The sequence below is a fragment of the Maylandia zebra genome, linkage group LG4, assembly GCF_041146795.1.
Source record: "Maylandia zebra isolate NMK-2024a linkage group LG4, Mzebra_GT3a, whole genome shotgun sequence".
In the NCBI taxonomy this organism is placed as follows: Eukaryota; Metazoa; Chordata; class Actinopteri; order Cichliformes; family Cichlidae; genus Maylandia; species Maylandia zebra.
Genome location: NC_135170.1, coordinates 11064852 through 11092426, shown reverse-complemented (window position 1 = coordinate 11092426; position 27575 = coordinate 11064852). Strand labels below are relative to the sequence as shown.

At 44.9% G+C, this 27575-nt stretch overlaps 1 protein-coding gene across 6 annotated transcripts; it reads right to left on the bottom strand.

The window, feature by feature from the left end:
- Positions 1–443: 443 nt before the first annotated feature.
- LOC101468431 (nucleosome-remodeling factor subunit BPTF) lies at positions 444–27443 on the bottom strand. 6 transcript variants are annotated; one of them, XM_004562996.4, is made up of 32 exons: positions 26694–27443; positions 24019–24841; positions 22259–22479; positions 19267–19452; positions 18876–19058; positions 16767–16979; positions 16602–16681; positions 16116–16468; positions 15857–15988; positions 15527–15656; positions 15293–15428; positions 14926–15195; positions 13301–14828; positions 12900–13024; positions 12675–12803; positions 12407–12557; positions 12195–12318; positions 11844–12087; positions 11241–11393; positions 10694–10833; positions 10493–10601; positions 10174–10409; positions 8915–10079; positions 7283–8808; positions 7046–7128; positions 6736–6961; positions 6098–6627; positions 5825–6001; positions 5473–5665; positions 3920–4004; positions 3462–3648; positions 444–1352 (listed from the first exon to the last, which is right to left on the bottom strand). In XM_004562996.4, exons 1-32 carry the CDS (start codon positions 27187–27189, stop codon positions 1313–1315), a joined length of 10374 nt encoding a protein of 3457 aa, XP_004563053.3. In that variant the 5' UTR covers positions 27190–27443; the 3' UTR covers positions 444–1312. The 6 variants fall into 6 exon arrangements, with proteins under 6 accessions (XP_004563053.3, XP_004563054.3, XP_004563055.3 ...); XM_004562997.4 differs by having other exon boundaries at positions 10694–10830; XM_004562998.3 differs by having other exon boundaries at positions 444–2401; positions 26694–27442.
- Positions 27444–27575: the final 132 nt, after the last annotated feature.

Genomic DNA, 27575 nt, shown 5'->3' with positions numbered 1-27575 from the left:
TGTTTACTTTTGACCTTGTATGGATTAGTAAAATCCAAAATCAATTTTTAAAGTCATTAAAGAGACGCTGTACAATCACTCCACCCTTGATAAAGAAAAGTTCGAGGACATCATTACAAGCCCATGAGATCCGTGCCGATAAGTGAATATATATTCCTGACCACAACTGGATATTGTTTTGAACTGTAACGGTTACTTTTCTGTACAGGATCAGCGAGCATGAGGTTATATTTATTGGGATTTTCATATAAAATAAAAAGGAAACAATTATAAAAAGATTAACCAATTTTCTGTCAGCTGATCACTCAGTTGATATAGAAACTCAGGTTATGTACAGCATAACCTGAGTTTGTCAGTTTTTACATTATGATTTATGTCTGCAAGTTAAGAGACACTAAAAAAAAAAAAAAAATCTCTTTTGTGTCAAAATCAGAGGAAGGAAATCTGTGTTTTCCATTTTATTAAGTTCCATGTACATCAATATTTCTTCAGTTGTAATACAAAAAAAAGGAAAAGAAAATCAAGTCAAAATCTGATGATTTTTTTTGTGTTTTTTTGTTTTGTTAAACAAACAGGGCAGGAACCTTCAAATACATCATCCTTCTCAGTCACTACTGCAAAGCAACTCATTTACAATAGCTTATTACTTTCAGTAGGTTATAGAAGTTTAACCAAGCAGACTATCGATGTCCAGATAATTAGTACTTAAACGATCTTTCATGCCACATCAGACTAAACAATGAGTGGAAATGGGAGAAAAAACATTGCTCCACTGTGATATATGAATTTAGACACAAAACTCTACTCATTATGCTGAGTAGAACCTAGCCATTGTTTGACAGTATTCCGTTTCTATTACATTGGACATGATGACCACAGGAATGGTCTGAGGGATTTTTTCTTCTTCTTTTTAAACCAAGTAAGAAAAAAAAAAGATAAAAAGACTCAGATCAAAAAAAAAAAAAAAAGTACATGGAAATATGAGAGCTCGTAAGAGTCTTTTCTCCGAGGTAAACTTTCTTCTGAAATGCCTCAGTTGTTCTCGCTCCTCTGATGAAAGCAGGTCCATAAAAACAGGTCCCTTACAGCTGAAATGAGCAGAGGGCGGCTCTGCCTGGAAAAGAGATCCCGTGAAAGCAGCAAGCTGGTTGTCCAGCTTCCCCCCACCACCACTACCACCACCTCCCGCTGCAGCGGCGAAGAGGAGCAAACCCCAAACACAGGGTGAGGCAGAGTCCATCACAGAGTTACAGTTCAGGAAAGCCATATTCTTGGCAAGTGCATTTTTGTTTCGCGCAATGTGCGATGTATCCTAAGAGGCTGCAGAAGACTGAAGCTTGTTGTTATGAGACCTACAGAACGTGAAGAGAGGGGAAAGTTGAGAGCCCTTCGCAAGGTTGTTTATTGCTATAACAGTGATCAGACAAGAGACAAGAGGATGCAAAGGGGTCTGCATGGGATCCTACAGCCATGTTGGTGTAATTAACTGGGAATGCTTTTTATTAGTGAAGAAATCTTCCACAACTACAAACTGAGGTTACTTTGCTCTAACTCCTTACTCCGTCTAGTACATTTTAGTCTCATAAAATAATACTATCTAAAAATTATTTCATTGTTATTTAAAACAGTCAAATACAGGCATATCTTACAAACGCTGTACATGATTTAGAGAAAAAAATAAAAGAAGGGTATATACATTCAAGACAACCACCTTAACAGCCAGGACAACAACAACAACAAAAAAAAAATCAAACTCAAGGAGGGAGGCAGTATACAAAACGTCTTATAAATATCTCTCTATATTAAAATATGCAGCTTTATATCGTTGAGTCAAAATTCCCAAATTAACTCGGGTGTAGAACTGAAATAAATACAAGAATGAGAAACTAAAACGCATTTTCTACTGAACACAACCCTCGTTAGTGTGACTGATTGTTCAAAAAGGCCACGACTCCTGATTCGGGATCACAGACTGTATATAAAAGATGGAAGTAGCCACCGTGGCTCACCATTATCAGTTTTGACAGCAACAATGTTGCATTCAATAAAACCTGAGACTGTTGACTGAGAGTGAAAGTCAGTGGCTTGTTTTCTGTAGCTATAAGAAAGAAAGCAGATAAAAAGTTGAAGTTGGGGCTACTTTCATTTTTTCTATACAGTCTATGTTTACGATGTGAAGACAGCATGCCCCTCAATTACATGACTGACACCTGTCAACATGGCTGCCATTGTGTTGTCACTGAAAACCGTGATCACAACGGGTTCCTGAAAACTTCTGGTGTTTTGTTTGTGTTCTTGTGCCTTTTTATTCTTTTTGTTTTGCTTTCATATCAATATTACTAGAGACCCCAGCATCCAGTCCAGACTCCAGCTAGACTGGCCCACTTAAGAATCTGACAATCTGTAAGAAAGAAGAAAATGGGATGGCATAAATCAAAAAGGCATGCAGCAAAAGTGAACAGACACAAATGCAAGATGATACACAATACAAGATGTAAACATGGCACTCGGGTTTGCCAAGACACTGGATGTAATGGCCTAAAGTCTGTCAGCTCTCTTGGGTTTTTAGTACTGCCAAGCAACTACAACGTACAAGTAAAGCACAAGTAAAACATCATCACTACACACATGCTAGTGCTATAAAACAAAAGAAGAAGAAAAGAAACCGTGAATGGAAAGCCATAAATGCACACATTAAAGGGGACCTATTAAAAGTCCACTATAGTAGCTTTGAAACTTCAAAGTAATCCTTAATTCTTATTTCAGCCCTGCTCTGTCCCTTTAAGCCAAAACTCTGCTGATTGGCTGCCCCTTGTAACAGCAGTGGGTGGGACTTATATGCCTGTAAAGAGGACTCTCACTGACATCAGGCAGATGAATACCTGCTCATTATTTGAAACCTTACCCGTGTTTAATATGAGCATAAATACACCACAGCTGATATACTGGTATTGGCATTTATAACAGCTGAGAAATGGCAAAAAACAAAACATAAAAATAGTAAAATAAAAAAGCTGAGGGAGAAAAAAATCCCTAAAAACCTGGCAACCATGTTATGAGTGTTAATGTTGCGTGGTTTGTCCACCAGAGGGCACTGCCCTGTTGGCAATACAGATTAGAAACATGACAAACAACCAGCTGATCCAACCTTAGCAAGAACGAATGTCAGGAAATCTGTTTGTTTCATGCTAAATATTGGCCAGAATATCAGATTTCTTTAAAATCACTAAATATCGGTACCAGTCTTAACAATCCTATATAGGCTCTAAGCATAAACCATTACATAACAGTATCGAAAATATGGAAAACCATCATAGGTCCCCTTTAAGGAAGAAACAAATGAAATGGCAGAATTACTGAAAAAGCCAGTCAGGCCAGTCGAGTGTTTACAGCAAACAGACGAGCACGGAGGAGAGAAACTTGTAGGCCGAGTCTGCGGCACCAGCAGCGCTTAAACTCACCTGCTCGCTTTGAAACCTTTTAGCTTCTGTACAAAGAAGGCTTCGAGCGTCTCGGCGCACTGATAGAAGGGCGTGTCGTTGGGGTTGTAGTAGCGGCAGTTGTCGAAGATTTTGGTCACGTCTGCCACAAACTCCGTGAGCTTGTGATAATGTCGCTTTTGCAAACGGGTTTCCATTGTGGAAAAGTCTGCGAGGAAGGAAAAGCACGACACATTGCTCACATCACAAAAAATACATACATTTACACAATTTTTTATCACATAATTAGTCTATGCAAACTTGACAAAGAGAGGCAAAAACAGCAAATAAATGCTGTAACTGGAGGAGAAACTAAATAATTATAATAAGTTAAAACAAAATTCTCCCGTACGTGGTGAATTCACACGTGAGTAAATACTTTAAAAAGCATTGTCTTTTTTTTTTTTTTTTTTAAATGACCTTTTGTCACACAGTCTTACCCATTGGCTCCTTGATCACACGATAATAATCAGGCGCGTCATGTGGATCCACCGGCTCCAGGAAAGGCCATGCCATTTTATGAGACTGGGGAAGAGAAAAAAATAATAATTCAGGAAATGATGCCGGTTTTGTTACTGCAACTACTTTAGGCATAAAATAAAACTTCACTGTCAACATCCCTTGACTACACAAACAAACACACACATAAATAGCATCAAAGCACTTAAATGTAAAGACAAAGCAAGTATTTTATTGTGTCTTGTTGCCATGTTTTAATCTCAAAAAATCCATAGTTTTCACTCACTTTTTCTACAGTTTATAGATTTTACAGTTTCACCCAGTTTTGGAGCCACCTGCATTTTCTGAAATATAAAAGACCTAAATAGAGATTGACTCAAAACATCCCCATCCCCACGTTACCAGTTTATAAATTGTGTTGATAGGCCACGTAAAACCAGAGTCATGATAAACAATATATGCTGCTTATGAGCAAAAAAAAAAAAACAGGGGAAGTTTTAGAGAGAGAGAGAGAGAGAGAGAGAGCAGAAAAAGAGGGAGAGCGAGTTTTGAGATGTTGAGAGATTTGTGACGTTTAGCGTGTTTGGGGTGTGTAGTTAATGTGTTGTCTTGTGTAGTTAGTGTTTAGTGTTGTGGATAGTTTTGTGTTGTGTGTCAGAACAATGAGGCGACTGCTGTCTCCAGGTAGAAACAGGAGTGATACACCTGCTGCTGTCAGACCTGCAGGTATCAGGCTGTGATGTTCTCCTTTATAGTGGACAGAAATTATTGTTTTGGAGTGGCACAAATTATTTGTGTGGCATCTTATTTAATGCAGAACAGCTGATTGTTCTGTAAATAGTTTAAAATGGTTATTTAAAAAATCAAGGTAAAAGGTAATTGGATGCAAATAACTTTGTTGTTTGCAAAACTTGTGCATATGATTTTAAAATTGAAAATGTATATTTGCATTTAAAGTTATGAAAAATGATTCATTAAACATGTTTGTGGTTGTTACAGTAAAAAAATATTTTCTTCTCTGATTTTATGTTTTTTGTCTGATTTTAGATCAATTGTGTTAATACAGTATGTCAAAATGAAAACATAACTGTAAATTCAGACACGTGAGGTTGTGCTGAAAAGAATGATACCAAACAAGGCAAAGTAAATAGTTTTTAAAGGTGAAATGTGGAGGGAAAATCAAAAGTAGTTAAAAATGGCCAATTATACCCTGGACCCCAGAGGTTTAAACGCTTTTTTTTTTAAAAGTAACGCAATAGTTACTTTTCAAATAATTAATTACTTTTAGAATACTGTAACTCAGTTACTTTTTTGAAGAAGTAACTAGTAACTATAAACTATTAATTACTTTTTCAAAGTAACTTGCCCAACACTGTGTATTCCTAGTGCTGACCCCGTAAATAAAAACCTTGTGTGGGAAATAAGGAAGTCGCTGAAAGTACCTCTCACTGACCTCAGCCCACACATTGGAAACCACCTTGTTACTGTTAATATAAAAAAAATGACACAGTCTTGAATTCCAAAACTTTCATACCTGTAACGAGCGTAATATTCTTTTCAACCCCTCGTAGTCTTTGTCAGTAAGCGGCGTGAGGACCGTCATGGCGTCTTCTGTCGACTGGCACTGCGGGCACACGTACACGTCGATGTGATTGGCTTCGCTCTGCAGGATCCCCACACAGCGGCCGTGGTACCAGTTCTGGCAGCGATCACAGCCTATGTAAAACCTGTGGGTGAGCGACGCACACATCCCGGTTAGCACACTGAAGGAAGACTCCACACAAATATGCAAACAAAGGAAACGTCTGACACAGACTGAAAAACAAAAGCGGTGCTATAATTAGAGCAGACAATGCTAACGTAAAGCCATCCATATGGTGACTTACTGCGATTCATCGTATGGTGTCCGGCAAATGCAGTACAGCTCCTCATTACTTCCTCCCTCCTGCCCGCGTTTACAGTCGTTACACACAAAGTCCTCCAACTTCTTAGCCTCCTTCTCCGTGATGCCAACGCAGGCGCCGTGAAACCAGTTGGAGCACAGGTCACACCCGATATAAAACCTGAGAGAAATCAGGTGATTTAATGACAGCAGAGTGCCTCACAGTCAAATTACAATGACTTATTACAAGTCCCCCCCTCCCCTCAAGACAGCTTACTTTGACTCGTCATAGGGCGTTTTACAGATACAGTACAATTTGGTGTCCTTCTTGTGATCCTTTGAGGTAGAAGACAGCTTCTTCTTCTTCTTCTTGTGTTTTGAAGAGTTGGAATCTCTGTCCTTGTCTTTGTCCCCATCTCTCTCCTTGTCCCGGTCCCTATCCCGATGTCTGTCCCGTTCTCGGTCTCTCTCCTTCTCCCGATCTCTTTCTTTATCTCTGTCTTTGTGTCGCTCTCTCTCCTTGTCTTTGTCCTTGTCCCTGTCCCGTTTCTTACTCTTGTCGTGATGCCTCTCCCTTTCCCTGTTTCTGTCTTTGTCTCTCTCATCTTCTCTCTTCCGCTTGTGGGACGATGAAGGTGAGGTGACTGTGCGCGTGCTGTGAGAGGAATGTGTGGAGTGAGAGAGTTGGGAGGAGTGGGAAGACTGGGAAGAGGCAGCCTTGACTGTTGCTGCAGCAGCCTGGGCAATAGCAGCTCGAGCTTTCTCTTTCTCTCTCTGCAGCCTGGCTATGTCCCGCCTCAGCTCCTCCTGAGAGGGAGACAGCACATGTAAGGAATAAAAGTAAACAAGAATATTCCCACTCTCTCTGTCTATAGACAAAAAAAATATGTTTGAGAAGGCTGGAGATGTGCTCACCTGCACTTGCAGCTGCAGCTCTTTGTCCAACAGGGCCCTCTTTTTGAGGATTTCAGCCTTGAGATGTTCTTTGTGCTTGTACAGGAGCGCGGTGAGCTTGGTGGCATTCTGCTTGGAGCGTTTCTGCTCCACCACCTCTTCCTTCTTTCTTTTCTTAGCTGCCTGCTTCTCGTCCTTCTCAATCTTGTCGAGGAGGAATTTCATCACCTGGTTGCAGACGATCATCCTGAAGAGAGAAAAGAGCGCGTTAGTCGCTGGTTCATCCGCGTCATCGGTTTTAAACAGTTTTAACCGACTCGAGCTCCTGAACCTTTGGTTCTCCTCTCGCTCAGCTGCAGCCAGGGTCTTCCTCTGTTTCAGCTGTTCTGCTGTAGCATTCTGCTTCACTACCGCCTGACATTAAAAAAAACCCAAAGAAGTTATTTTAATATATGTTCGATTGTAATACAGTGTCAGGTCTAAAACAGGTCTTTATATAACTAACATTTGCACACAGACATAAATTTTGTGAGAAATCCCTAATTTTTGTTCTTCTTTTGACTCATACCTGCTTCTGGATGCCGTCTCCAGGGCTGATCGCCTGTGCGTTCTGCTCCTTCTGTTCCCTTTTAGCCTCCTGGTGTTTCTTCTTCTTTGGTGTTTGCTGTAGCTGCTGTTGTTGAACTTGCTGCTGCTGTTGTTGTTGCATCCTTTGAAGCTGCTCCTGAACACTTGCCGGTGCCTGTATGGTTACCATATTCTGGATCTGGTGGGCTTGAATCTGTCCCCCGGTTTGCTGGATCTGGATCGGAAGCTGCAGTTTGATCTGCTGAGGAACCGTGCCACCCTGCTGCTGCGCTTGCGCCTGGATCTGGGCTTGGATCTGGGCTGCAACGTGGGGCGGCAGAGCTGACAGCAGCTGCACGGGCTGCTGGAGACCTGGAACTGTGATGAGCTGATGCCTGATTGGAGACTGGACCTGAATCTGAGGCTGTGTTTGAACTTGAGTTTGGTTCTGAGGTTGGAACTGGACTTGGAGCTTTGCTTGGACTTGAGGTTGGGCTTGGACCTGAAGCTGTTGTGGGACTTGAGTTGGTTGCGATGAGTGGACTTGAAACTGGGGTTGGGTTTGGACTTGAGTTTGAACTTGTGACTGAATATGGACCTGGGGCGGCTGAGAGGCCTGAGTTTGAATCTGGCTTTGTTGCTGGAACTGAACCTGAACCTGCGGGTGGAGTTGGGTTTGGATCTGAGGCTGCTGTTGAAGCTGACTTTGGGCCTGAGACTGAACCTGAGGCTGGGGCTGAACCTGGGGTTGCGGTTGGACCTGAGGCTGTTGCTGAGCCTGAGGTTGGGTTTGCGGCTGCGTTTGGAATGAAGCTTGTACCTGGTGGTGGTACTGAGGTTGGACCCTCGGTTGGATCTGGGCCTGGGTTGAAGCCTGAACATGAGGCAAGGTTTTTGTTTGGGATTGAAACTGCACCTGAGGTTGAATCTGAGCATGAGGGGGTACTTGCCCTTGGGGTGGCTGCTGAGTTTGTGGTTGGATCTGTGCTCGTGGCTGAAACTGAACTCTGACCTGGGGGTGACTTTGAGGTTGTGCTTGCAGATGCGCTTGAGCCTGAATGTGTGGCAACTGTTGGACTTGGCCGCGAGGCTGAACCTGAACCTGTGCACGGATTTGGCCTTGAAACTGGGGCTGAAGCTGAGTGCGGGTTTGGGGCTGAAGCTGAGACTGAGCGGGTCTCATGGTGGTCACGACAGAGGAAACCGGCAATCCCGTCATATGAACCTGCACTGCTGAGACCGGTATTTGTGCCACCTGCTGCACGGACACGACGACCGGGTGCTGGACTTGTGCTTGAGACTGAGGAGTCAGAGATGCCTGAGGCAGCGGAGTAACGGGGGAGTGAGTGGCGATTGGAGCAGGGGGGGAGTGAGTGGCGATTGGAGCAGGGGCGGAGGCGGGTACAGCAGCCAGAGCGGGTGGCTGAACAGCATCTGCTGCCTGTAGAGCTGGCTGAACTGGAGTCTGCGCTTGAGGCGAGGTGGGAGTCCATCCTGAAGGCTGAGCTGCCCTCTGCTCTGTCAAAGCTACAACGAGACAGAGAAGCAAACAGAAAATTTTAAAGTCAACTAAAGCAAAACCATTCTAAGGTCCACTACAACAGGACAGTGCTGATGATGGTGGGCACTTTACCTGGCACTGAAGGTGTTGTTGAGGTGGCAGTAACTGGTGTGACAACAGCGTTTGCCACAGCAGCATGGAGGGGGACAGGACCTGTGGCTTGGATTTGAGTAAGAGCTTTGGCTGGGGACGGGACAGCGATCTGCGTGGACACGACGGCTATGACGGGAGCAGAGACGGGTGCAAGGGCCGGGGTGGGAGCTTGGACAGGTGAAGGAAGAGAGGCAGAAATGGGCACTGGAACAGAGTTAGGACCAGCTGCTGCTACACCAGCAACCTGGGGGAGCAGGGGATCAGCAGCATGCACCTGAACTGGGGTGGAGGATAACCCTGGAGCAGAACTGAAGGCGTGTGCCTGGACTTGGGATCTGGGGACAGCTTGTCCTGGTGGTGAGCCTGCAGTTTGGGTTTGTGTAGGTAGAGAACTGGGTGCGAGGCTGGAGACGAGGGTTTGGACCACAGGTTGGAGGTCAGCTTGTGATGATGCTGAGGTCAAAACCTGTTTCTGAGTTATAGACGGGCCTGCATTTGGTGCTGGGAGGGCTGGAACCGATGATGCCAGCTGGGGCTGTGCAACAGCTGAGGCTGGTGTGGAGGGCAACATCTGTGTGGAGGAGTGGGTTGCAACTTGTGGCAAAGCAGTCATGGGAGTGGATATTTGCGAGAGTGCAGGGACAGGTGACGGGGTAGCGGCTGAAAGGTGCATTTGAGATGCAGCCTGGACGACAGCCTGTGGGGAAGTGGGCACGGGGGCTGCGACTTGGGTTTGCATGGGGACTGGAGCTGGAGTGGGGGCTAAACTTGGCATCTGTGTCGGGCCTGCAACATGCGTTGGGGCAGGCAAAGGGGCCGTCATTTGGGTTTGGGCTACAGATGAGGGAGTCGTCTGGACTTGTGCAGAAGCTCTGGGTTGAAGAGGAGTTGACATTTGGGTTTGGGGGGTCTGGACTGCAGTGGGTTTGGCAGGGGTAGCAGGAGCAGGTGCTGAAGTTGGAGCTGAAGATGATGGTGGAATCGGAGTGAAGAGGAAGCGCTGGACCTGGCCATTGGGCATAGCTGCCTGCATTAGTTGTTGACCGGGGCCGGGGATGACTGTTACACCCTGCGGGATGATCTGCAGCTGTCCCTGGGTCTGGCCTTGACCCTGGATCACCACTGTCAGACCTGGGTTTCCTCCCTGTGGAGTTGCACACAAAAGGATTTTTTTTTTTTTTATATTTGTAAGATTAAGATATTATAAATTACTTTTAGAGAGAAAGAGTAAGGGAAACCTGTGCACTCTGTGTAAGCTGCATGAGCTGTGCCATAGTGAGTTTAACTTGACCCTGCTGCGGTCTTTGTGTCTGGGGAGGAGCTCCGGGAGACTGTCCAGGAGCTGTGGAGGCAGCACACGGTGATGGTGCAGGACCTGCAGCCCTCTGACCCAAAGCTGCCTGCACAGGTGTAGAACCAGGCACAGCTGCAGGCTGGCCACGGCCCATCGGAGCCACAGCCTGATGAACCTGACCTGGAAGGGATCAAGATTTATTATTTGTATTGAAATGTTGGGGATGTTAACCTGAGAATAAAAAGTAGCATTCAGACACAAACCTGGCTGAGCTGCTGAACTTCTGACCCCTGCTGTGCCTACAGAGGTAGACTGAGTGAGTGGCTGATTCACTGCGGTACTGGGCTGTGTTTGGCCTCCTGCTGTGGTGACCTAGAAAAACAAACCCAAGGGTGAAAACATCAGTAATCATGCTTAGTGTCTTTAGTTAATAAGTGAAAAATGCAGGGTGAAGGACAAAAGACCTGTTGCTGGGTGGTTGAGGTGGAGGTTGTGGCTCTGAGGTTGATGTTGCCAGTTGTAGGATGTAGTGTGCTGTATGTCCTAAGGTTCGCAGGAGGCCCAGAGGGGAATATACCCAGGACTTTTTGCTGCACTACACCTGCTGACAGGAACATTTATGTTAAAAGGAGAAAAAGCAGAAATGTGCTAGGAACATAGATACAGGTAAACAAGAACAGAAGGGAAAAGCATGCGTGTCTGAAAGTCTTCCTCACTCAGTTAACTAGATTAAAGTAGTTTATACACACAAGCCAAAGACCAGAAAAAAACGATTTTACAAAACAGCGATCAGCTTTTAGCCAGAGAACCTTTTCAGAATACAAAGAAAACACACACACACACACACACATACACACACACACACACACACACAGAAAATGTGGCATTATCTAAGCTCAGCATCAATACTTCAACGCAAGTCTGACATTTTCACATAATACTTCACCATCCATTTTTGGGCACACATACGCCAAAAACGGCAGGAATGGATGTCATTCTCGTGCTCCCTACCTCCTTGAGTAGTGGGCATGTTCAAGGTGACAATCTTGCTGTTAGCGGGCAGTGGCAGTTTGGCGGCGAGGACCTGGCCAGCCACAGTCACTGGGCTACCAGCGATCTGGAAGGCTTGCTCTGAGGTGGTGATGCTACCAGCCACAGTGGAGGCTGCAAGACACACCACGCCACCTGTGGTCATGGGTAACCCAAGAAGGACCACCACAACAGCCAGTCTACGGCTGTGGTGTCCACTGTTGGGAGTCAATATAAGGAGGCTGATGTTTTGAATATTTTGGTATCGGGTATATTGGTTTAGAGTCTAATGACACACGGTATTGCATGAATGCCTCAAAGGATATACAGAATTGAGAATTTTTGCAGGATTCAAAGTGGACACCACGAACCACAAAATTCTTTTGGCATGCGAATCGTACTCATAATGAAAACGCTGAAGTCGTGCAGATGATGTATTTTTTATGGATGCCAATATTACTTAAATAGAAAAAACAGAAGAAATCTTATGGCACCCTCCTCGGTTCCTCCATCTTACAGATGATGATGAGGATGATGAGTAAAAAGGAAGATGACTAAACCTCTCCTCATCTTCCAGCTGCTCACCTGAGCTGTTGTTAGCCTGACCCTGCTTGACCCAGGAAGCAAAAGACTGATGGAAGTTCTTGTCTTGCTGGAACGGGACTGGAGAGCTCAGTTTGGAGGCCAACACCATCTTGGTTCCTGAAGTTATTTGACTTGTCTTCTGGCCCACCGATACTGGGGTGCCGGGAGTGCCGGCTGAGGTGGTGGTGCACATTGTCGTGGTTGTTGTGGCAGTTGTGGTCGGTCTCTGCTGCTCGAGACGTTTCTGAAAGAAATGTGTCCAACCATTTAAATGTGCTGCTGGTGCGGCGCTTTACCCAGAGCCAGAATCTCTGATTACACCCGTGTAACTGCAGTGCGCCGAGTTTCTACCTGCTGGGCTGCCAGTCTGGCCTGCTTCAGCTGGTTCTCTAAATGGGCCTTGACCTCCTCCGCTGTCTTCAGACTACTGCCGGTCTTGGAGGGATCTCCGCCCTGTGACTTCTCCCTCTCCAACCTGTGGCACCAAAAAGAAGGTAAAGTGTTCACTAACACAGTGACGCTATGAAGAAACATACAGAGGCGACGCTGAGGGAGTTCCTCACCTCTCTGCAAAGGCTCTGATCTCCCACAGCTCCAGCTCCTCCTCGGGCACCCACGTTTCCACAGCAACAGGACCAGTCGGTTTAGTGGGCTCCTGCTTCTTAGGCCTCAGAGCACTTGAGCGCAGGCCTTTCCTCTGTGGAGTGGGGGTTTCTGCTCACAAAAAGTCAGAAAGCAACAATTAATTATGTTTAGAAATCTTCTTCAAGTGGACCATTAACAGCTTGTCAAAGATCCTACATCATGCCCAAACAGACTTTCGTTTTCTACCTTTGGGAGTGTCTCTGTTTCCGAGGGGGCAGATGATCTTCCTGATGCAGTATTCAGAGCGGATGCCATAGGGCCCCACGTCTCTTCGTTTTATAATCTCAGTTGTGGTGATGTCTGTCTCCGTTGTTTCTTTGGTGAAAGATAAAACACATTGCCACATTTTCATATTTTAAATAAAAAAAACAGCAGAAAACTGTACATAACATGTGCTCAGAATTTTCTAACCTTTTCGCGTTGTCCCTACAGCAGCAGAGGGCTTCACAGCCATGTCGTCCCACCTCAGGCAGGCCCACAGCAGCCTCAGCATTAGACTGACCCCTGCCAGCGACCTCACAGTCTGAAGACGGTACCTGAACAGTCACCAAAGCTGTTAGTTAGTAAATCTTCCAACAGTAATTCAGTTTATATTAAACTTTTTTCAGCTGCTCTCTTATTCACTGGGGTTCATCACAGTGGCTGAGAGGCCACTACTACTACAGCCAACTGTGAGACGAGAGCCTTTCATTAAAGAAGCAGCTAAATTATTTGAGGGATTGAGTCTATGGCAACCTGGCTATTGCAATGACATCATACTGTAGCAGCAGATCTAAAGGTAATTTCAAGAAAAGGTTAAATGTGTTACGGACCTCCACGTGATTCCAAAGGTGGGCCGAGGTGAAGGGTACGGCCATATATCTGGAGCAGGCTTGGCATTGTAGTTGAAGATGGGAACTTCTCTGAAGCCTGCCTTCCTCGCCAGTCTCTTAAGGTCATCGTTCGGGAGGACAAAGATGCTCTTCTTGCTGCTCTTGGTGACAAATTTGCGGTAAGACGGCAGGGCTGTGCCCGAGCGGGCCTTCTTAGTTTTGGAGAACCTTAGAAGGCTGACTCTATTTTTGGTGGAGTACTCTTTACTTATTGTCATGGAGCTGGCTGAACCAGAGGCGCCCGTTTTGGTGTCAGCAGCTGGAAGTTTAGTCTTCTGGGAAACGGGCGTTCCGGAGCTGGGCTGGGTGGCGGAGCTGGAAACGGCGCTACTTCCTGCGGGCACATCGAGCTTGCTGGTGCTGCTGGGCGTGTCTGGTATCAGGGAGTTCTGAGATACTTTCGTGACAACGTCATTGGTGGCAGAGGACTTCAAACCTTCACCACTAGAGCAATTATCTGTAGTTTTATTATTCTGGCAAGAAGGGCTTGAAGACTGAAGCGTAACAGGCACTGCCTCCTTGGTATCCATGGCCACATCCTCACTCTTACTAACAGAGTCTCCTTTCTCTCCAACATGGTTCTCTAATTTTGGGACTTTCATAGGAGGGGGGTGACATATATCGGATACATCGTTTTGCGAGAGGTTTCCATTCATCAGGGACTTGACGGGCTCTTTGACGTCACCTTGATCTCGGGTTTCTGGGTTTGAGTGCACGGGTTCTGTGACCATAGTTTTCCCATTCACCTGTACTGGACTGGTCTTGCTTTGGGTTACCTCCATGCTCTCTGTGTCACTCTGTTCAGAGTCTTTCTCAACTTCCTCATAGGCACGTTTCTTTGAATTCTCAGACTTCTGTGTTTTTTCACTGTTTTCTAATGTCTCTGTTATACAGTTGTTTTTATTGTTAAGGCCAGGGTTAGTTAAGGGTCCTCCATTCACCTCTTTATGGGCACAAACCTCCCCGCTGTTTCCGTGCACAGAATTTAATTCCCCCTGTTGACCTCTGTCGGGTCCTAACTCCTCTGATTTGACCTCCAGGCCGTCCGTCTTTGCTTTTATGTCCTCTTGATCGAAGTCAAGCTTTTTAACCATGCCATCTTTCACTTGTAGGCTTTCGTCCTTCTCTTCTACTTTAACGCACGGAGTCGTAGCTGTCTGCTGTCTGGTTGATCCTTCAGTCTTAATAACAGGAGCAGGTTTTGCGGCTGCCTGTCTTAACTTCTCAAGTCTCTGCTTCTCCTCCAAGGTGAACTGCTTCACCCGGCGCTCCAGGAGCCCGTCCAGCTTGGAAGGCTTTACTTTCTTCTTATAAACTGTGCGCAGCTGGAAGCCCTCACTGACGTTCACGACGTCAGCGAAGAGTTTCGATGTTGCAGGCTCCTCCTTGGGTTGCTCGAGTTTCTGGGTTGGTTCATCCCTCTCAGGATGTGCAGCAGGTGAGGAAGGGCCTTTGCCATCAGGATTATCTATGACAAAGAAGAGCAGGGGTTAGTGGATGATGGAGATGCACATTCATGGACAGCATAGAGGCAAAAAAAAACAAAAACCTTAAATTAAACTTACCCTGCTTGTTGTTTGAAGAAACCTCTGTTTTCTCATCTTCTCTTTTTGCTTCAGAATTTTTTCCCTGCGCCTCTTCTGCAGGCTTCTCCTCCTCTGTGGAGTTCTCAGATTTACGGTCCTCCTCGCACGAGGCCCTCTGAGATGACTCTGTGACGGATGCTTGTTCTTTGGCCTTGTCGGCTGTCTTTTGAATTGCCTGAGTCTCCATTTCTGTTGGCATTTTCTGCTTATTTGTACAGTCTGCTGCATTTTCCTTCCTCATTTTAGCCGCTAATGAAGACAGCAAAAATAGTTTATGCACCCAAAGCGTCAGCCGCAGGAGAACATATCAAGTACCATTAAGAAATTAAGCTACTTCATCTCTTACCTTCCAGTTCTTTGCGGTAGTTTACGTTTGTGTTTCCCGGGAGCCTCGGAACAAAATGGGCCACGTGCGTCCTACTGACCCAGCACCACCCGCCATACCCCGTCACTCTGTACTCCTCCCCCTTCTGCTTCCACACCTTGTTTGGAAAAAATTACGAGGAGGTTAAAAAGTAGTTTTCAGACGAGGTAGTTTACACATTAACACAGAGAAGAGTTAAGATGCTGCTGTTTGTACCTGGTGTTTGATGGGGATGGTGTATTTCACCCATGTGGCCTGCTGCAGTGTTTCCTCATCTTCCAGTTTTTTCTCTCGTTTTTTCACCTTCTCCTTCTCTTCCCGCTCCATGGAGGTCATACGATGTAGCCTGTATTAAAAAAACATGAGCAAAGACATAAAGCACAAGGACCGTATTGGAAACAGGAAAGTCATTACCGAGTTTGTCAGCCGTGCACTCCAAAAAGGAAAAATGAAGAAATCCCAGGTGCAGTGACTCACAAATAACCCTTTAGTTGTGTTTTACTGTTTGTACAGACATTTTCACAGCGCCACGTTAGTTTTGTTTACCTTGTGTGTCCAAGGGATTCCTTCCATACAGGCAGCATGACCACTGGTTTGATGGCACACTCCAGTATAGCCAAGGCCAAAGCAAATTCTCTGGCCTTGCTGCACATCTGCACTGCTTTGTTCCAGTTGGTCCTAGAAACACCAAACACAAGCAGCATAAAACTACTGATAGTGATGTTCATATCTGAAATGCGACTCTGCCCAAACGTAGCACGTCTAAGAACTACACGGGGGGCGTTTCCACTGGTCCCAGGTGTACCTGTGTGATGCCCAGTTGGGATGCATAAACGGTCCAGGGATGTTCGTCTCCAGCTGGATGATGGTAAGACGCAGGGTGGAGATTGTCAGGCTTCTCGAGCCGTAGATGGAGCCGTTCCATTTGAACTCCGACGCGGTGGTCAAGCTAAACTTGTGGGAGAGGTGACGCTTCTTGTCGTGGTCCTCCCGGTGCTGATGTTTGTTGAGGGCCAGGACATTGGTGCTGTACTGGTTTTGGTAGACCCTGTATTTACCCTCTTGGCCAAGTTTGAACAAGTTGTTCAAATTCACCGTCAGGTCCCGTTTCAAGAAGCTGAGACGCAAGGACTCGACGTCTGAGCGAACGGGCGATGACTGAAACACGAGCAGAGGACAAAGGCACATAAAAACCCGTTTTTATATTTAAAAAACAGAATGACAGTTGCAACAGACTAAAGCGGCACATTTCACTTTTCAGCAGTGAAGCTGGACCAAACCTCTTCCTCACCTCCTTGCTCCCTCTGGGCGTATGGTTATTAGACTCCTGCGCCGCTCCTCGCTCATTCTTGACCCTTTCGTTATACTCCTCTGTTATTCAGAACACACACTCACTATCAGTATCACCAAGGCAAAGGCAATTCACCACAAATGAAAAAGCCCATTTAATTATCACCTGTCCCATCCTGGCTGGTAAAAGAGGACTGAGAGGACCTATCGGCCAGGTCAGGTGGCTCGGGTTTCTTGGAACTCGCCGATCCAGGAACCTGGCTGCTGCCACCATTTGCCTCCGCTTGAGACGACTGCGGCTGTTGTGGTTGATTTTTAGTTGGTGCCTGCAGATCACCAGCTCGCCTGACTTTGCTGCTAGACTCTTTCGAGTCCTCGTCTACAGAAATATGCCAAAAAAGACTGAGTGCAGTTAACAATAACAATAACAGCATCAGCAGTGCGAGGTGTTAGGAAGTAAAAGTTCCTCTATGCATGTGGGAAAATGTGCCTGCTCCCATCACTACTAAAGTATTAAAATACCGTGCATGCATGTGGAAATTTATGAAATGTGCTTATTATATTCACATCGCCATCAGAAATGTAAGCCACATATTTATGCTTGCTTCTACAAAGACGTCTTTTTCATCTTAGCATCTGCCTAAAGCTTTTATTGTGAGGGGTAGCCTCAGAAAGAGCCCATGGTGCAGCTCAGGTAGTGACGGTGAGCTGTAAGTGGTAACTGTGTGTAAATAATTGATCAAAAAAAGAAAAATGTACACAACATTGGTGAACAAAAAGAACAAACCAAAAATAACAATTATTAAATCCTCAAAAAAAGGTGAAAAAAAAGAAGTGTATATGTGAATTAGCATATACCCAACAAACTGTTATAAAAGAAGAATGCTTAGTCGACAATTCAAAGCTTCCTCAGACCTAAAATAACTGAAATCTATGACACTTCCAAAATGAGGCGAACACCTGCGGCAACCTAAAACGTCGGCTCTGCCTCAGAGTCGTAACGGGAGAGCGTTGCACACACATGGAGCTCTTTGTTGACGAGGTAGCAGGTGGGGAAACGGCGGAAAGAGCCTTTTGTCTTGAGCGACAAGAACCCGACCAAATGGCCATAAATTGGAAAGAGAATAAGGAGCTGCTTGTGACAGACATGGCGTGGTAGCTGCTGCCAGGGACGCCGTTTATCACAGTGCCAAAAACAAAAAAAAAGAGAGAGAGAGGAAAAAAACGACATGCTTTTCAAGACCAAGCGTGCAGCAGACAACACAAAGCACAGGATAAGTAATTAAATGCACCAGGAATAACTGGGAGAGCTTGCTAGCAGCGCTTAATGCACCTGCCTTCTTTTAAAGCTAAGCGTAGGAGCAAAACACACGGAAGGGTTTCTGTGCAGTGACGTGAAAGGAGAAATCATCTTCTCACAGTTATGGCCACTCCAGTGTCGTCAGGTCTTGAATGTTCAGAGACAGATGGATGTGTAAAAACTGCCACTGAGGCTTTTTTTTGTTTGAAATGTTTCCCTGTGTCCAGATCTTCAGCGTTTTCTTTCACACCCACCGAGACGCATGGAATGCACCCGAGCGGCCTCCGCTAGGAAATATGCATCACAGCGTTTCACACTAGCCCGTTAAAGTCAGGGCAAACCGTAACAGAGCGGACAGCCAACACTACAAATAAGCTATAAGTGGAAAAAAAATAAATGAGACCAGAAAAAGTGTTGCAGCTGAGCTGCATGGTTAAAAAACTTAAGTATATTAAGGAAGGAATGGAATTAGTTTTTATATTATAGTATAACAAAACCACAGTTCTATTCCTACATTTGCAAGTGTTTGATAAACGTAACCAAATGTGTGCAATATATGAAAAGATTTTACTGTGCACAGGTATGGTGACACTGGAGCCCAGTATGATGGCTGATGTTAGGGCAGGGTCCTTCTCATATCTGCTGATATAAATCAGGTCAGACACATGTAGATGGTAACTGGTGTAGCCTGTAAAATATAATGATACTAAAACTCTTTCTCTGGTTTAAATGCCTGCTCAGACGAAATCAGACCAGTTCTGCTCCTTAAAAAAAAAAAAAGTTCTTACGCGTGATCGACGAGGTTTGAGACGAACCCTTAAATCCAACAAAACAGATGAGCGGGGTAAAATGAAGGCAGGGTGAGCAAGAAACAGCGGAAACAAAGCGACAGATGATAATGGATGCACAGCCCAGCAGCAAGGCGTGAAGTGCAGGACGACAGCTGGACTGCAGACCAAACATGAGTCTGAGTACCTGTCCTTTCCCGCTTCGCATCTGGAGCTGACTCGCTGCTCTCCTGGCTCCCAGAATGGGAAACTTGCGCTTCCTTGTTTGATTCAATGGATTCTGTTTTAGGCAGGGCTGTGTCCAGCGCGGCAGAGCCCGGGTCAGGATCTGACGCGCGGCTCTCTTCTGCAGCAGGCGGAGCGCTAGCCGCTGTGGTGCGACAAGACGAACAGCACCGGAAGAGTCAAAATGGGTCAAGTAGAGGTAAAAATGAATTTGCTTTGATAATGCTGCAGACAGAATTTCAGCTTCTGCGTGTAGGAGGCTAGCTCTTTACTTTGAGGAATTGGAGAAAGTTCCAGTGGGCAGTTGAACAAAAAAATAAAAAAAATAAAAATACATCGGAGAAACTTTTTACCTTGTGAACCAGCTTCTCCCATCGGTTTAACCGCTTTGCTCTCTGCGTTGTCGGGCTGCGATGTGGACTCGGCAGTAGCGTCAGCTGCATTTACAGAGCCTTTATCTGAATCCTGCTTTGGCTCCTCTGCTCGAGTCTTTGCTTCCCGTGCCTCCCGCCTGACCTTCAAACGCTCCACGACAACTTCTACAAACAAACGGAAACATTCATTCATTCGACATGGAAGGCAACAATTACACATATGTGCAAATGACGTAGAAAAGTAATACTTTAAAACTGTTAAGTCTTAAATCTAAAGCATTAAAAGTAAAATAAGAGGTCTTTCAGAGCTGCTGCTCTGGGGCACGAGGGATAAATAAACAAACATGTACTACGGCCAGCCTGTCACAGTCTGACAACATGTTGTTAGACGTACTAAATAGCAGTGAGGAGCAGACCAGCATCTAACCAAACCCCACCAATGTTTGTGAGATGTTTACGTGCAGATAGTCATTGTTTACAGGAGGCTTACATTCCAGCATCACTGAAATAATAAATAATTAAAAACCGCGTTAAAGAAATTATGCATAGAGGCTCTAGCATTTCCTTGATCGTTTCTTAAAAGACAGAAGATATAACGAGCCGACAAATATAGTGCAGCAGACCAAAACAAAAGAAAAAAAAAGGATAATGAATGAATGGCATAGAAATAAAAATTCTGCAAGTATAAATGGCATTAAAATAGCTTCTCTTTTTGCCTACTGTACTCCACTACATTTGTGGTGTACTTACAGTAAAACAAAAATGAAAAAGGTTAACCACGAAGTTTCGGAACAACAGAGCTAATCAGACACGTAAACCACCTTCATCCAGCTGAACATGAATATTTCAAAGAAGCTAACAAAGGCAAAAGTGGTTAAAACCAGCCAAAGGTGAAGGCCCGCCACAAGCCAGCAGCCTCGGTATGAGCAAAGGTTCAAAGAAAATTATGGCGAAGAGTGGAAAAAGAGAAAAGGCTTTTATTTAGTGAAGTTATAAAGACAATGGAAAATTATGCAAGCACTGACATTTGTTTTGCCCTTCTTTTGCTTTTGTGTGGTAGGTGAAATATATCAGGTAAAGGTGAGCGTACAGCAACTCATTTTCAGGTCTTTGTACCACTTTCTAGGAGGTGAGCGCTTTATTTTCAGGGTTGTTTAAGTAAACGAAGATCCTGTAACTTTTACTGCAGCTTGAGAGAAATGGTAAAGTTTAACAAATGGTTTTATTATGAACATAATAAGGTTAATTAAAGAAAAGATGTCATGCAGTCAGTTGTAGTTCTCACAAAGAAAAATCTGTATCAGGAGATCACAATCAATGCATGCCTGTCTGACATTTCCCTTATTGAGTTATCTCATGATCATTTTCTTGACTAATTATTTCATATATGAGTTATTAGACAGACATCTTCATCTTCCGCATGAAAACAAGCGCTCACTCTTCCTGCTCAACAAATGACAAGGGCGGAGCCTTATACCACGTGATACAGAAGCTGTGCCGTGTGATGCTAAAATTAGCAGGGAAAAAACAACGGAGAGCACGTCAGGGATGACGAGAAAGTGACAGGAGAAAATCCGTCCCGGTCAACCACCCAAACATCAATAATGGGAACCTTATACAGCGCTTCCCTATACACGTCGAACTCCCGCAGGCACAAAGAAATTACGGAGGCTATCACTTATCACCTGACCAAAGATATGGCTCCCATCAACACTGTGCAAACGAGGGATTTAGGAAAATGATCAACACCCTAGACAAACGCTACACAGTGCCGTCCCGCAACTATTTTTCTATTGTTGCACTACCTGCTCTACACGCAGTGTCGAGCAACGGTGGAGACGGAATTTCAAGCAGTACAACATTTTGTGGCAACGACAAAATGTGAGACATTTGTTGTTTTTATGTTTATTTATTGTTTTTATGTTCAGTCTCAACTGTTACGAAGTTGATGTGCAGTTAATAAGTGCAATAAATATTTATACTGGAAAAGAGAATTGTGAGAGAATCGTGATCTCAATTCTAAGCCAAAAAATCGTGATTCTCATTTTATGCAAAATCGTGCAGCCCTAATAGTATCCTCCAGAGTCCACTACAGAATAAGGCATCCATATCATACTTTTGAGTTCCAGTATAACCCGCATTATGTTTCTATAACTTCACTAATCCAGCAAAAATTAAGTTATTCCCATAAATAAAGATTTAAGATGGAGTGGAATTTCCTTTATCAAATGTTCAACATCTCAAAGACATCATGTGTCATAAACCTAGTTTTCACTGGGACAGAGACAACTGCATCCCCACTGACACGAACCAGGTGCAGGCCTCACCGTGCAGCTGCAGAAAGCTTTTAACTGATGAAAAACACCAGCTTTACTCATAACTCTCTTTTGTCTGCAGTGGCTTAAAAAAAACAAAACATTTTCTTCCTCTTCAGGCTTCAGAATACCTACAAAAACCTCTATCTTTTGGCAGATCCTTAATAAAACACAGCATCTAGCAGTTTCTGACATACACAGGAAAACTGTTAGAAAACACAGGACAGACATGGCAGCCTGTCAAACTCAAACGGAAACTGCTGGCTAAGTAATCAAAAGTCTTCTAACCACTGCCTCCCTGGAGGAAAACAGAAGGGGAAAACAGTTGCTTGCTGTCTGAGAGAACACGACGCAGGAAGAAAAGGCAGCACCTAACATTTCTGCACCAACTGTCAGAGATGCAAAGTGCTGCTGCCTGCAGAGCATCGTCTGAAGCATCGACGTGTTTCAGAGTGCAACCCTGCGGGACCTAAACGCGCAAGGATGCAAGCGTATCACAGCTCGAGTCGCACGTGCTCTGATCACTGTCAAATCAATGATTTCAAGCTAAGCGTCGCTACATTCTACATCTCTATAGCATGAAAATCCACTACTATGAGCCTGAGCTCCCTCCATTTGCAGCTATCGCACAAAAGTAAAAAATCCATGATGTGTACCGTTGGCTGCAGTGAGGTAGGCTTTATTGTTTCCACGGGCTTTGTTGGTAAGGTCCTCTGTGATGTCCATGTGAGCCTGGACTTCCTCCTTCATCTCCTCGAGGGTTGCATGCAGGTCCATCTCCCAGTACTCCTTATCCAGGAACTCCATGAGCTCCTCCAGCTGAGCCTTGGTGCTGTAGTACCAGATCTTTTTCTTCTCATGCTCCCCATCCTCCTCACTAGGAAGAGAGAAAAGGCTAACCATTAGATTAAAAAAAAACATTATTTCCTTGGCTATGACAGTGCAACGTTTAAATAGAATATAATTTAAAGGGGCTGAACTCCAATTGCACATTTTTCTTTTGGGCTCCAATAGAGCAGCTTTGCATGAGTCAAAGTTCACAGTAATCCTTATGCGTCTTACACAGAGTCTGAAACAAGCTGTTTTAACTCCTTCCCCTTCAAGGAAGCTTTGTGCTGATTGGCTGCCTCTTGTAAACAGAAGCTTTGAACAGCAGGTGGGTGGGCATTCTGGACTGCTAGAATAAAGATAAAGAATAACTGAAACATCATCACTGCATCTTCTTCAGGTGTAGCAGCTGCCATAGGGTGAAAGGCAGGTTACACACAAGACAGGTCACACCATGGTAACACAGAGAGTGCTAGCACTCACATTCACACCTACAGCCAGTTTACATTAACCTTTGGACTGTTGGAGGAAGCCAGAGCACCTGGAGAGAACCCACGCAGACATTAGGCAGAATATGCAATCTCCACACAGAAATGCCCCGACCAGATGGTGGATTCGAACCCAGGACTTTCTTGCTGTGAGGCAACAGGGCTAACCACCAGACCACACACCAGAAATGATGACTACCAGGTGTTAAATAGGTTTCGATTCTTTGCTTTTATCATGCGTTCAGCTCAAGTATAAAGTTTCTTTCCCCTGAGTCAAAGAGATTAAAAAGATTATGGCAAATACTGCCTGGCACTGAGATTGATTTCACCTGTTGTTTGTAAAGGCTATGCTCAAACAACATCATTTCCGGGCATGAGATGCAATCAGGAAAAGCATGACTGGCACTAAAAGATAAAGGGCTTGGATTGCAGGGCTCTTCTATAATTTCTTGACAAACAAAGGACTGAATATATGAAAGCTTATATTATTTCCCAACAACTTTCACTTTCTCTCTGCAGCTGTTCACTCTAAAGGTTAGAAAACAAAAGGGCGATTAATGAGGGATCATCTTTTAGAAAATGGTATGCAACTTTATACATTTATGTCTGCATGGTCTTTTTTTATTGTATGCTCAAAGCTGGGGCCTGTCTGCTTATGGTATCATTCATTAATAGCTTGTAATGTACCATTTATACTTAGACCATGTAGATGTAAGTACATTTGTTTAGCTAAAAATTAGCCAGAAAACCAAGGATGACTGAACTTATTAGGACATTTAAAACTGTAAAATAACTAGATGTTGCAAATCGGCCATATCTAATCTACAGTGCAACTGAGATAACCGAACAGACACTCATTTCATCGAACTGTGCTTCAGTCTTTTCTCTGAATAAGTTGCAAAGTGGTTGGTTTGATAATATCTCTGGTGTTACATCATTCAAGTTACAATTGGGCAAAGTCAGATTTGAGAATAACAATCTGAATAGATTTTGACCACCTTAAATAACAATGATCAAATGCTTGCTGCTTGGAAATAAGCTGCCGGAGCCAAAGAGACCAGCACAGAATAATACTGAGGGAAACGAGGGCTCCGACTTACACAATAATCCTTCTGTTGAGGAACCAGTATTTCCTTTGGTGGCGGTCATATCCAATGGGCTCCTGGCGGACGTAGGGCCTACATTTCTGCGCCTCGGGCACACAGTCTGTGACACCGGACACCTTGTGCGCCACACAAATCTCACACTGCCACTCGTCCTCTGGAACTGCTTCCAGTGGCGGTTTCACGCACTCCAGGTGGTAGACTGCCGAGCAGGTCTCACAGCACAGCAGGTCACCCAGGCGGTGACATACGCGGCAGTGGTCGTCGTACTGCATGCTGCCGTCAGACATGAGCTCCTCGCGGGCGATGTTGGTGGTTAAGAACTGGTCCACCAAAAACTGCAGCACCTTAATCTTACTTCCAAGAGGACTGTAAGGGTAATCATCCACCTCCTGGTATTTCAGAACATGATGGTACTCCACATCGCTCTCACAGTATGCCCGCAACACCTCGGGCCACGTCATGCCGTCAATAAAGTACAGAGTAGAGTTGACACTGTCCTTGAGGTCAGCAGGGCCAAAGGTAGTGTTGGAGGAGTCCTCCTCATGCAGGATGGCCTTCAACAGGGAAATATGGGTCTCGGCAATTAAAGTGCATTGCTCCTGGCCTACCAGTGCTGCACAGAAGTCCTCGAAGCGGAAGGGGGAGAGACGCAGCACCGTGCTGAAGTTCCGTAGCACCTCGTAGATGGAGATGGCATTGAGTAGCTCCTCATTAACCACCAGGAGGTCCTCAGAGGTGTCGGGAAGCTCAAGAGGAGGGATCTCCTTCTCTTCAAGAATGGGAGTTCGAGGTCGGGGAGTTCGGCCTTTTTTCCTCCCTGTGGGAAACACGATGAGATTTGTGAACGAGAAATACGGCACCTCAAAGTACCAAGTACAACGTAACAAAAGAAAAAAGTAACACAATTACTTTTAAAGCTGTCATGGTAATAACTATGTTAAGGATATTACCAGCTTTTGAATTGTCATACATTTGCAATATATTACAATGCTCACCTGTAGTATTTTTTAAGGTAGTTCTAACTATTATTGTTTTCAAATATGCCTGTGAAACTTATGTGCCAGAAAAAAAATCAAATAAAAAGACAAAATAGAACATTTTACCCTAAATGTGAAAAAAAGTTAACTTTCCAAGTCTGGTTCAAAAAGTAAAACCTTGCATCCATCATTTTAGTCGATACTGGCAACAAAAAGTCAGGAGAACCCCTAAGCAATACACCTGCTGTAACGTGTTAATTAGACTCTCGCCGTTTAGGCCGTTCCTCAGCCTTTGGCTTATGATGGGAAGGGGTTCTCTGCTTTTCTATGGAGAATTTAGTGAACCTGCGCATCTTTAAAGGCTACATTGACTATGAATGATACATACGTATGCAGATTATGGAACAACATATGGTGCATGTACACGGTGCTTTGAGTGCTCAATGAGAATAGAAAGGAAAGAAATCACTGTCTATCTTTCTAAGGGAAGGTCTATATTTTTAGTAAGACAATGTAAAACCGAGAAGTAGCCTTATTATAGCAGCATGGCTCTATAATAAAGCTCCCCACTAGAAACCCCATGGTTCATTGTGAAACAGAAAACACGGGCAGCTGTGCAGGGCTACCCCTGAAACCCCGTGCCAAGCAGGGATGGGGAATGGTTTTACTTTCAAAACTACAGCATTTGCTCTCCTCAGGTTTACCGAGTATTAAAAAGAAGCTGCGATTCAACACAACACTGAGAACCCAGATTCAAACTCAAAACGAGCAACTGGTTTTTTGTATTTTTAAATGTCCCTTTTTTTGTGTTAAAAATCAAATTTAGATAGTTGATTTTTTTTTTATTTTCACTACTTTCTATCTACATTATACACAGCGGCACACCTTTTTGAGAATCCTGCAGTGGTGGGAAACTTTTTAGAGCGATACTTTGGCATAGCCGGGTCGACACATGGCCAGTGTCATTATTAGCTAAATGAGGGAACCTCCACCTCCCTGCACTGAGGAAAACAGTGACTGTCACCTGGCTAATATTGTTACATCTACTTAAGAATCCCAATACAATGTTTCCTGGCTCGGTTGCACCACGAGAACAGTTGCTGTCGGTGTTTTCATGAGTTTGAACTTGATTGATTTACAGTTAGCCAAGCTGTCAAAAAAAATGACAAGCATGCTAGCTTCGTGGGCTAGGTTAGTTAGCAGTCTCTTTTGTGTACTCCTAATAAAACACTCAAAGTAGAAAGTAGAACATACTGCTCTCATAAAAAGCACTGGATGTTACGAACACTGATTAAAAAACATACAGGTGTCGTTCTTTAACCAACGCAGACTTATTAAGACATTAGCTAGAAGCTAATATTTCCTGCTAAAGTTAGCACGTTAGCAGCTAAGATGAATGCATTTGCAGATTTGATACTTGGAGCCAGAGGCCGGTGGTGTTACAGGTGAAATATATGTGAGCTATTTGGTGACAGACGTTTGTGACAACCAGGTAAGCTGGTGATCCCGCTGCCGCCTCGCTCTACCTGCAGTAGCCTTAATGAGGGGACTGCGGCCTGTGTGCATTCTCCATTTTGAACAATAACCTAACTGCTTCCTGCACTCATCAGCAACATTTCGGGATGCATTTTCAAACCCCTGCAAAGTGTGTGCAGACACCGTGCCCGTGGCAATATTTAAGTGCTTATTTACCCGGAGTGCTGGCGTGTGTGCTCTGACTCCGAAAACTACTCTCTGTGCAGTAGCTGGCATTATCCTCCTCCTCCTCAAGCATATCATCTTCCAGGCAGTCAGAGTCCTCCTTGAGGGCCTCTTCCTCCTCGGACTGAGGTTCCTCCTCAATAAACTCATCTTCCTCCGACCTCAGGCTGACAGCATCGTCGTCCTCCTCGCTCTCGTGGTCATCGTACACAACCGCTTTGGATGCAGGCGTCCGCCTTCCTCCACGACCACCCCTGCCTCCTCTAGCACCAGCACCTCTCCCTCGTCCCCTGCCCCGTGTCGACGGTCCCCCTCTTCTCTTTTTCGGCGTCTTTACGGTCTCCCTTGTGGGGCTCTCAGCGTCCTCGTCCCCGCTATCCCTTAGCCTGGGCTTCAAATTCCTCCTAGGTCGCAAGCCCCGGGCCGCAGCTGGAGATGGCTCCTCGGTTTGTAGCGGTTTGGGCGGCCTGCCCCTTTTCCCTCTCATGATAGGCGAAATCTATTATTTTACGCTCCCAATGTTTGCGTCTCTTTAGCCTGCACGAACGCGAGCGAAAGCGGGACCGCCACAAAGCTGAACTGGCGAGGATTCAGACGGTGCAATAGGCCCCGTAAAGCCCCCGTGTCTTTTTCGGGTGTGAAAGCTCAAAAGGTTAGCCCGGCGTCCCGTTCTGGTGCGCCGAGAGCCGCCATTTTTTCTTCTCCTCTGCCTCTCTGGCTGAACAAACAGCAGGCCCTCGCTACGGGAGTCACGTGATGTCACTGCTTCCAGCTCAGTGGCAACAATGACCGAAATGACAATTACTCCAAATTAGTCTCATGTTAAAAGTCACACTTCTGTTTTTGTTTAGTTTATAGAAATAAGCGCACATT

What these genes read in the sequence shown, in the direction of transcription:
- LOC101468431 (XM_004562996.4), bottom strand. Translation starts at nt 27,189, where the DNA reads ATGAGAGGGAAAAGGGGCAGGCCGCCCAAACCGCTACAAACCGAGGAG. An exon ending in CCCAACTGGGCATCACACAG is followed by an intron (nt 15,989 to 16,115) that starts GTACACCTGGGA and finishes TGGTGTTTCTAG; the next exon opens with GACCAACTGGAACAAAGCAG. An exon ending in CATGCCCACTACTCAAGGAG is followed by an intron (nt 10,834 to 11,240) that starts GTAGGGAGCACG and finishes TGTTCCTGTCAG; the next exon opens with CAGGTGTAGTGCAGCAAAAA.